This window comes from Crassostrea angulata, chromosome 2 (assembly GCF_025612915.1).
Source record: "Crassostrea angulata isolate pt1a10 chromosome 2, ASM2561291v2, whole genome shotgun sequence".
Classification (NCBI taxonomy): Eukaryota; Metazoa; Mollusca; class Bivalvia; order Ostreida; family Ostreidae; genus Magallana; species Magallana angulata.
Window position 1 is genome coordinate 45,099,850 of NC_069112.1, and position 11,167 is coordinate 45,111,016.

At 30.4% G+C, this 11,167-nt stretch overlaps 1 protein-coding gene across 1 annotated transcript; it reads right to left on the reverse strand.

Annotated features, from left to right (window-relative positions):
- Positions 1-4,867: 4,867 nt before the first annotated feature.
- Positions 4,868-10,746, reverse strand: LOC128173469 (uncharacterized). Its single transcript, XM_052839159.1, has 6 exons — positions 10,574-10,746; positions 9,042-9,316; positions 7,857-8,045; positions 7,152-7,223; positions 6,530-6,616; positions 4,868-6,009 (listed from the first exon to the last, which is right to left on the reverse strand). Exons 2-6 carry the CDS (start codon positions 9,263-9,265, stop codon positions 5,877-5,879), a joined length of 705 nt encoding a protein of 234 aa, XP_052695119.1. The 5' UTR covers positions 9,266-9,316; positions 10,574-10,746; the 3' UTR covers positions 4,868-5,876.
- Positions 10,747-11,167: the final 421 nt, after the last annotated feature.

Consider the following 11,167-nt stretch of genomic DNA (forward strand, 5'->3'; position numbering starts at 1 on the left):
TTGCTTTGGATTAAAATTTTTGTTCAATAACGAAAATGACTGATCTAGTTATAAATGGTCTCATTGTCCATTGTTTTGCCCCTTTTCCTTTTGATTGTTCATATCATTTTAGTCTTTTCTTATTGATATAAAAACCTAGGCATATATAAAATGAATGTCTACTGTCATGGATATCAGGAATGAACCAGTTGTGAAAAATCTTATTTTAAATGACATCAAATATCCTTCTGACATAAACGAAAATCAGTAGATTTAATTTTCGATATTTATCATCGGTACATGTAATATGAGATATCAGATTCGTCTTAAAACGTGGACAAGGTAAAATCTTTTTTCACACTTTTGTAAGAAGAATACATACTGTTTTATGAAATGATAAAAAAAAACACCAAGGTAGGAAGATACTTGGTCTGTTACATTTTAGATAAAACATATAGTATGAATGTTCCTTAACGTCCACAATTTAAGAAAGCTTAAGAAAGAATTGCTTAGTAATACCAGCATAAAGTAATAAGTATTATCCAAATAATCTTGGTTTCACAAACATCCCATAGTTGTTTTTTTTACATACAGTCAAAACGATTAACGTTTACACATTTGATAGATTACATATATATCAAAACATAAAACGATAAACAAATACAGAATCAATTAATCTCAACAAAGTTTCATAGATACTCAGCTGTTTGAATGGCGACAGGACGGTGCAGTTTTACGGGACGGTACGCGCACACGGACGACTTACAGTTCACACACGGATCACAGTTCACCAACAGATCATAGTTCTCCAAAGTTAAAGCCAGTCCAATATTCACAACTGGATCCCGCACGGCATGGCCAAATTACCGAGGATTCCTAAATGTTTCATGGCCGTTCGCTCCGATCCCTGGCGTCTCTCTAACTTCGCAGATTTAAGGGTTCATTTGTTTATTTAGAAAATAATATTATAACTGTTTGTAAATTTACATGCACAGTTTAAGTGTTTGCAATTGATTAAACAAATAATAATGTATTTAATTTATTTAAACTCCCAAGTTCGGAATCCAATCTACATCACACATGTTTGGTAATTGATGAAATTCTAAATTTTAAATTTTAAATAAAACCTAACTTAGTTTATGATCTAAAAATAGCATGGCTGACATAAACATTCAAACCTCTCTTTGATTTTTTTTAAGTTGTGGGTCCAATTTTATGTATCTAGTTGTGGAAGAAAGTAATGTTGATTTTTTTGTACAATTTTAGCGTAAGAGTATATCGCTCTGAAAATTACAAATTTATTTTTACATTGTCAAAGATTTTGGACATCATCAAAAACTATACCGGTTTGTTGATTTAAACAATGTAAAATCAGTCTGAATTTTTCATATAAATGTCTATTCTCAACTTTCAAATATAATTAACGCTTCTAAATGGGTTAGGTTGTGTTTATTAAAAAAATCTGTATGTTTTTCTAATTTACGTTAAACTTAAAATGAATTAAAATCGAGATCGTTTAAATTATTGAATGTGTCAGATACATTCAACGTAAGTTATTTTCGTTTTGTTTGCAGTAACTTTTAAGATTAAGGTCTAGTTAGTGAAATCAGAGGGTCTTTTTGTGCTAGAACCATTATGATGTCATTATTGATCTGAAGAATCCTTTTCCCGTATTGTACGGCTTTTAAGGAACTATGTAGAAAACAACTTCTTGACATGTTAAATCTTTGAAAAAGTAGTCCCTATACCTATATTTAATTTGTCATCATTTTAAAAAAGATGTCAAGACCTTGTTTTATTTCGTATTTGAACAGACTGTTGGCAATCTTGATTTATTTAATTCGTCAAAAATGGACAAAACTCCGATTTTTTCTTTATCTCCTTCATATTTTTTTGAAAATGACAGTTTAAAACTTGATTTTTCATTGTGTTTACCAAAATATTAGCCCCGGTACACCCCATCAAACAAAGCTATTGTTATGAAGCATCTTTGAAAGAATTTATACCTTAAACTTTATGAACCTGCAGGCACCTTTCTTTTACTAGATCTTGACTTTAATGCATTAAATTAAGATAAATTTATACAGCGGAAGATTTATCTCAGAAGTCTTTGCGGAAGGTTAATTCCTATATCTTAAAATGAACAGTTGTTATTTTTCCTTCAACAAAAACATTCCTTTGTTGCTCGATCATGCAAGATAGAATGCCATGAAGAGTGCGCATTGACCAGTGACAGATAATAAAAAAAAATTTCCTCTGTAATCTCTTTTTAATATACTGTTAATTTACTTTGGAATAAGATTTAAATGTCAAAAGACTTCAGCATATAATTGTCTTAACATCTTGACACTGCTGAACACTATCAAATAACAAATAAGATGAATGAGATCTCTTTAAAGGCGGTAATATATGTATGAAAATCCCCGACTTTGAGAAAAGCTAAGACAATGTTTTCATGTACCTGTATACATACTTGTGTTTCCGCGAAGCAAGAATACACAATAATGAAAAAAAAAATGAAAAAAATATTCTTTCTAGATTTCCCGATCGTTAAAAAGCACTCCAAAACACGGACACATGCAGTTTTATATATAATAGAAATGATATTCCTTCACCAGTTAAGATTTTTTAAAGTTGTTTAATACTGCAGACTGCAGCCAAATATTATCGTTTGTGAATTCCACTGAAGTATTCACGTGAATATCAAAATTTAAGATAAAATATGCATTTTGTATGAATGTATCGACTAATTAAAGTCTCCATTTGTATTAATTGTTGTCTTTCAACAACTTAAACTATTTTAAATTTTAATCTAAAGGAGACAGATTCCATAATGGAACAGTGATTGACCCTTCATCAAAACCTACGTTATCGATACCATGCTTTATTAAATGGGTTCGAATTGACTTGGAATATTAATAGTCAGATTTTTATAACATGTACAATACATAAGCAAGATTTCGTACTTGAAGCAAGCGCGACAAATCGTTAACCTGAGCTTTAAATCAATATGAATAACACATTCGCAGTTAACTTAAAATTCATTTTTTAATAAGATGGTTATTTTAAATCGGCAACTATCTAGTTTCTGTAAGGTAAATACAAAGAGAGTCCTGTTGATCAAGACATGCAATAAGTACCTGTATACCTATTACTTAACACATGTAATACTGTGTGTCACGTCAAAAGTTACATAAATAATTTGACTAAAACATTTATTGTTAATAATCATTTCATTGCTTTCTACAAATGACTTTTAAACTACATAACTTTGGGAACAAATTAAGGTGGCTGACTTTAGTTTCTGTAATAAGTTGACATTGTGCTTTTATCACGTTTAAAAAAATGAAGTTTTGTAGTAGTATGTTATAAGAAATAACTTGAAAAAAAAAGAGAGCGTGAATGCCTTGGAAAATTTTCGCACAGAATTGCAGTATCATCGGATTTATTCTTAATGAATTCCCTCTGCCAATATACATTTGAAATGCGCCAAATTTTTAGCAAATTCTGGTCCATTTAAATGTTTATGAAGGAACCTCGATTTAAAATTAGAAGGTATATTTTCACATTTTTAAGATAAGATAGAAAACAATATCACTAATCACATATTAAAATTTGAGGAAAATTGCTATTGCAGTATATTTTGAATCTGTTATAAGTCTTGAAAATAACGGTCTCCCATATATTTTGATAGGAAATGCTCTTATGTGTGGAGATGGTCCCTAAAAAAGAACTATAATGAATGGAGATTTTCTGAAAACGCAGAAATGATCGTGTTCTTATAATAGTTTTTACGCAACAAAACAAATCGGTTTTCTTTAATTTCTTTAAAAAATAATCAAGAAATTGGAATCAAACGGTACTTATATAGTATTCCTTGGCTACCCTATATATACAATGTACTTTTTTAAACAATAAAATGCTTTCTTTGGTTATTCATTCGGGATATGAAGGTAGCGGTTTTTTTAAATTTCTTTAAAAAATAATCAAGAAATTGGAAACAAACGGTACTTATATAGTATTCCTTGGCTATCCTATATATACAATGTAATTATTTAAAAAATAAAATGCTTTCTTTGGTGATTCATTCGGGATATGAAGGTAGCGACATTGTAGAAAAAATACATAACCCGCGTAAGCGGGTTATGTAAATTTTTTCTGCAATGATTGCTACCTTCATAACCCGCATGAATCATCAAAGAAAGCATTTTTTTGTTTATATTAACATCTTTCTTAAAAGAAATCAATAAATTGATTATGAAAAGTAGGTAAAATTCACTAAATTACTGTTAATGTGCATAAGTAAGTTAGCTAAAAGAAACAGCCAGGTCGTCTCATGTGAGACTTTGAGTCTGAAATCATCATGATTTGTTCATGCAGTTCGGGATGTTTTGTACATCGCTGTAGGTTTTGACCAAACGATAAACAGGGCGGGTCAATTTCAGACCTGTCAATTTCTTCTCAAGTTTCAGCCGCTGTATATTTCGACCAATCGATAAACAGGGCATGTACATTTCAGCCTGGCTGTTTCTATAGATCTATGAATTAATTATAAATTTTCGTAAGAAATAGAGGAAATGATACTTGGTAGATGTAAATATTATAGAATAATTTTATTTATCAAAATATTTGAAGTCTACAAAACGCTATTTTGTATTCAAAAATTCTCCTGAAACCTCACAATATGGGGGTCATACTTATACCTTCAACAACAGAAATGTTACTAAACGATTTACTTTCATTGGAATTTACTAAATGCGATAAAAGAAAACACACACACAACTGAATTTGAAATATGTATTGAGCAAATATCTATGTTATAAAACGAAGTTGAATAAAAGAAATTATATAAAATTGCAAATAAAACGAGTTAACAACACTGATGATTAACAATAAATTACTCTCTAAGGTATTTCAAATTATAGTTTAAAAAGAAGTTTATTTTGGCAATGTATCTTATTATATTTTAGATCAAATATTAAAATCGTATCTCATACCACAAACTAACTACAGAAATATATACATGTTCTCTGATGTTATGTTTTCAGTGTATATGGATTTTACATAAAGTGACATTTGATATTATCATCTATTAAACTTTTTTATTATTAGCTCATGTTTAACATGTAAATTGAACTTGCTAGCTGCTTTTTATAGATTTAAAATATTCAATCATATTTCATGCTGGTATCGGAGTGATATATGTTATGTGTAAACACGAATGCGGAATATAAGATAAAAACTTTGAGATTCATGTAACATTACCTTAAATTGTAAGAAGCCATTAAAAAAAAGTTAACAGTTTATGTTATATATACACATATATGTGTTATTTTTACAGTGTAAATACAATCAAAGCACATGAACATGTATCATGTGTAAAAAAAAAATAATTCTCGTTATGAATAACATAGCCCAAATTTCAAAAGCAAAACATATCACTAAAAACAGTTATCAGCCTTTGCTTAGGGAAGATAATCATTGATAATATGAAATACTTAAAAAACAAGTGAGCAAAGTACGAATACAATATCCAAAAACGTATTGAATCACATTAAACAAATAAACATGTGTACATTGAGAGCGTAATTAAAGTAAAAGTAATTATCTACGCTGGTGGTTAAGCATGCGTTCTAAATAGTCAAACAATCTGCGTGGATATACAGGTATGCTATTTTCACCACAATAAATTGTCCATTCTGTTACCATACGTCCGGGGGTATTTTACACGGTTTTAAGGGTACAGCAAAACTATAGCAAATTTCCCCAATGCGTAAATAATCACATTTACAGAATTTTACTGACATTTTGCCACGTAGTGGCTACAAATAGATATGTACATTTACAGCATGTCTTTAATTTTAAAAAAAAATCCTATGAAGTCACTTTCATTAGTCCTAAAGTTTTGCAGGGTCTAGTGACTTGTCTATTTCTGGGATACTCTTGTAATATTTCGGCATGAACTTCCCGTACGCATGCTCAACGGTTGTTTTCCTTTTGTCGTTCGTTTGCAACGATGATGTAAGAGACCTACAAAATAAATTATGATCAATTAAGGCATAATTCTTGTCAATATACATATTTTTGTGATCGGCTTAAGCAGTTGCGTCTAATGAAGCATCTGGCAAATTTTATTATTTACGCTAGCATTGCGCCTCGCACTATTTTGTTCACTTTCCAGTGACCAATGACATATCCATGTAAGTCTTTAATTACATGTAGATTACTTAAACATTATCCCTATGCGTTTGCCATGAGATAAGAACATTTGCAAAATTACATAATGATTCAAGTAACGTAATTCTAACAATATTAAAATTGTAAGTTAAGATCGTCTGCTAGGAGTGATGTTTATTCTTCCTATTTTGAAAATCAACAAAATGGTGTGATATTTTTCCTACATGTATATACATGCATCATTTTTATTGTACATAATGCTTTCGCATTACATAAACACGAAGCTGACCAATGATACCACATGCCGATATTTCCTGAAAAAAGAATACTTTCGAATTGTATGGCAAGACACTTACATAAACAAGACACTTACATAACTGAATTTGATAGTAAACTGTCTAGATTTTCTGCAGACTTAATTGAATCCTTTTCCTTAGATGAGTAGTCATCAGTTTTTCCTCTATAATGTGAAGAAAATAAGAATTAAAATGCCAGCTTACTACGAACAAGACATAAACAGTTGCATCATTAATCAATCTGGTAAAGAAAAAATTAATTACAGTTATTGTGTCCTGTTAAAAATTGTTTTATCAAATAATACCTGGAGTTATAAAAAATGGGTGCACCAATTGTTTAGTAAATGACTAAAAATGTGTTTACGTTTTTCATCAGGGAGTGTCTAATAACACGACATAACCTGTTTTTAATTGGTCTATGCGCAAGTTATTATCATACGCATGTGCCTTTCTCTGCCTACGTCACAAAACGAAGCGTCAGAATTTGATGAATTCTAATACGTCACCTTTTTTTTTTGTTTCGTGAATATAGAAAACAAGACTGAACTCTATACTGGAAAATGTTGTTTTGGTTTTTTTACTGATCTTTATTGAGTTACAATGTAAAGCAAACATTCATTTTTTTTTTAAATTGTAATACATTTTTAATAATATCCTGATTTCATTCAGGTCGAACTATCATTGTAAATGTATACTTACATTATTTGAGAAGAAGATTTGGTATAATCCGAGCTTAAGGCGAAAACAGCAGGAGACAAAATATTGAATGACCTATAACGAACAGAAAAAAAACATTGCGACTAATAACGATTTACTCTTCTGGAATTTAAAAGCGAATTCAAGAACAGTATTATAAAACAATGATATTTTCATTATAATCTTTGCATGCTTTCACAAGCCTTCAAAGTGTTATTATCATGAAGATTTGATTGTTTTTATTTGATAGCAAACAACATTTTGCTATTTTTTAAGTATACTGTGGTTTCATCAATATTCGTTGATTACAAATTTTCATGGATTTCGTTGTTTAGTTGATCCACGAAATATAATGTTCATTGAAGTGCAACTTTTAATAACATGTATTTACAGGGTCATTGGCCACGAATTTACGTATCCTTGAAATTGTAAAATTCACTTTATCCACGAAAAGTGATGCCCTTGAATATTAATGAAACCACAGTATGCAAAATTTAATAGTAGCGCACAAACTACTGACACAAAGAATGTGTACTTTGTGTCTATGATGTAGATTTTTAAATATTAGGTTTAATAATAGTGACTAAATGGAACATGTATGCTAATTAGTAACAATATATTTAACTTTTATTCATTATTCAGATGACTGAATAAATAGAACTTCAAAATGGTTTCTATTTTTTATCAACTCCGTAAAACTGAACTTACTTTGTATTCTTTCCCGTCAAATCAGGCAAAGATTGAGAAAATGAAAGTGATCTTTGGTCAAATTGAAGAGAAAATTCGGATGAACAGTAGGATATCTGTGTTCCTTGACTGGATATTCCCGAGGATTCCGAAAACCCGGAAGAGGACGTTTTACAGGATACATCCGAAGAGCCGTCTTCCAAACTCAAACTACAATGTAAAAGGCAAAGCTATCGAAGGAGAATATCAAGATATGTTTAAGTTGACCCATAAAAAATCAAATATCATCAATAAAATTACGATAGAAATTAGAAATACTATGCGCTGTGGATGTTTTTTTTTCCTTGTTTTTTTTTTTTTTTCAATCTAATTTCACTTTAAAATGATAATAGATTTCTTAGTATCGATACCAATGGAAAACACATGGTCACGATTCACTCCTTGTCACAAAAACATTGTTTTTTCTCATTTAGTCTTCCAAAAGATACATTATTGTTGCAGAATTCAAAAATGAATCCCTTAAGCATCCTATCACTCTAACCAACTGATAATGTATATTACATATATTAATGATGAATAATTGAATGGCTTTTTATCATTAAAATTCTAGCTATTGTGCAATTTGTTAAAATCTACTGAATCGAACAGAACCAAGGAATGTAAGGCATGCATAGTGTACGTAGAAGAAAAAAAGGTAACGTATCAGTGTTACCCTAACAAACTACAACAATAAGAACACGCTCAATCATTCGACTTTTAAAAGTACACTGATTTGTATGCATGTGTAGTTCTGCTGTTGCAAGGATTAGTTGCTAAAGAAGGGAGACAGTGTAATGGACTAAAGATTGAGTCCTTGACAAACAAAACAAATTAAAAAGTTCGGCTTTACAGAGAACCAACATATATCTAATTCAAAGATCTAAAGAGACCATTTCCAATTAATCTTACTTGATGCTGAATGGTGTGATTGATTTTAAATGATATTTCTGTTACTTATACGTATTGTATGAGACATGCTTTGATTTAAGGTACAATATGTAACAAATTATAATATAAAACAAATTATTACCGAAAATAAACATTATAGAAATAGCAAACATTATGTTTTCATCACCATTGTCCGTTATTTACCGTAAACTCCAAAAATGAGAATGCTCGAATAATTTAACATTCATCAAACAGTTCAGTTAAGTAAGGATTATTTACCTTGATGAAAATTTGTCATATTCTTTTTTGTCACTATCTTTGTTGTCTAAGCGATGTTTGCAAGGTTGTTTCATAAATCGGAGCATTAAGGCCAGAGCCACAAGAGCGCCAACTGTTGACAAGGCTCCAAGTAAAACCCGGTCCTGTATTGAAAACCCAGCGTCAATATCTTCAAACGACACCAGAGTTGTTTCATTCCGAGAACTTGCTGACATGTTGTCCATTTTTGTACCACAATTGAATTTCCTTATTTAAATTTTATATAGATATTGTATCTGAAAAAAGACATACAGGTAAAAATATTATAAAAAGCTGTTGAAGTGAATTGTAATGTTAAATGATTAATCTTTCTTGGGGTCAACGTTAATGGGGCGTCTCGTAGCTATTGAAACGCATAATTAGAAATTAATAAATTAGTTTTCATATTAAACAAATGCTCAAATGAATAAATATAAGACGAAATTTTCTGTCATCAAGACTTTTGGCTGAAGGTAACTATAAGGTAACAAAATGCCACAGTTCTACCATTTAGCCACCTATTCAAAATCTTTCAGTGAACATGCGGTTGAAAGGCGTCTATTTATCTTACGATAAACCGTGTTCATTGGGATGGGAAATCGTGGTTTTGATATAAACATTATGATATCGGTTTGCATTGCAAACAATTATTTCCCCTGGTATGTTAAAGATACAAAACAAATTAATGTTTTAAACTTTGAGCCAACTTTGAATATGTTTAACATATCTATCCTTCAATAATTATTGATGCACATTCATAAAGATATAACGTCACTGTTTTCTACAGATACCATTGAGGTTAACAAACAAACAAAAATACTGATAGTACTGTACATATAGATGTATAGTTTGACTTATAGGTTTTGGTTAGGTATATGATAAAATTAATGATAAAGTTCTGAAAACAGCAGCGCTGTATGAGATTTTTGAGATTTTGAAAAAAGACAGCGTTTCTACAACCGTTTGTGCGTAACATAATCTGGTGCTATGCACTGTGAGATCGCATTAATCATTTTGGTTGGTAATGGGATTTTTCTCAGTCCTGTTTTGTTAACTGTATGTAAAACACTTAACAAAAGGTAATTTAAGCACCTAGGCTAGGTTAATTAAATATAATACACATTCTAGTCTCTCTGGAATGTCATCAGTAAGATGTGACATAAAATATGTTGCGTCTAGACCTGCGTGCCTATAATCAACCGTGAGATAATAAAGATAATACGTAACAAATAGAAATTCAAACATGGTAGATATCAATGTCCTATACGATTGTTCAGTCTCAAAGTCGGCGACGATCTTTTAATTTTTTTTTTGGGGGGGGGGGGATGTACATAATTAATTATATGAATCATATTTTCATTATTAAAAGAAAAATTTTGGTGTAAACATTCCTGTCTAAAGTTGTGATGTTATTTTACTTAAAAGTGTCGTTCGCTTTTAACGTTTTTGACTAAAGAGAATAAAAGAGAAAAGTAATTTCATTCGCAACCATGGTAAAGTGCAAAAATACTTACTACACGTGTAAAATATAAGTCTCTCTTCCACAGTTGATAAAATACACTATTTAAGAACTGATAAAGCCCACAAGTAATTATTGCTTTAATCCTTTGAAGAGTACATGGCAACATTTAGGGTATTAAACAATCATTTTCATGAAAAAGACATTGCAAACACCTGTTCATTTTCCTATTCTAGCATACAGCGGCTTTGGAAAAAGGAGGTCAACTTCTGCATATCAACCACACTCATAAAATATCTTATCCGTACTAACTTGCATAATATTTTTTATTACAAGTGTTTATAAAAAATAGAAAACCGGTTTTGGGGCTAAAATTAATGTGTTGGGCGTGTGGAGAAACGAAAAAGGTTAGGAGAGCTTCCGTGCACCAAAGATAAAAAAAATTTAGCATTTAGATGTAATTTTTTATCAATAGTTATAACATTGCGAACATTGGCATTGCCAACAATTCAGCACATCGAAACAAAACTATAGTAAAGCGATAAATTTTCTAAGTAAAATGTAGAAATCGAGACAAAGTGTCAAATGAATCAAGGCCTCTGTGCAGGCTTGCCATTCAAATAAGACTATAAATTTTTTCATTCTGACC

What these genes read in the sequence shown, in the direction of transcription:
- LOC128173469 (XM_052839159.1), bottom strand. Translation starts at nt 9,265, where the DNA reads ATGGACAACATGTCAGCAAGTTCTCGGAATGAAACAACTCTGGTGTCG. An exon ending in TATGACAAATTTTCATCAAG is followed by an intron (nt 8,046 to 9,041) that starts GTAAATAATCCT and finishes TTTACATTGTAG; the next exon opens with TTTGAGTTTGGAAGACGGCT. An exon ending in TTGACGGGAAAGAATACAAA is followed by an intron (nt 7,224 to 7,856) that starts GTAAGTTCAGTT and finishes TGTTCGTTATAG; the next exon opens with GTCATTCAATATTTTGTCTC.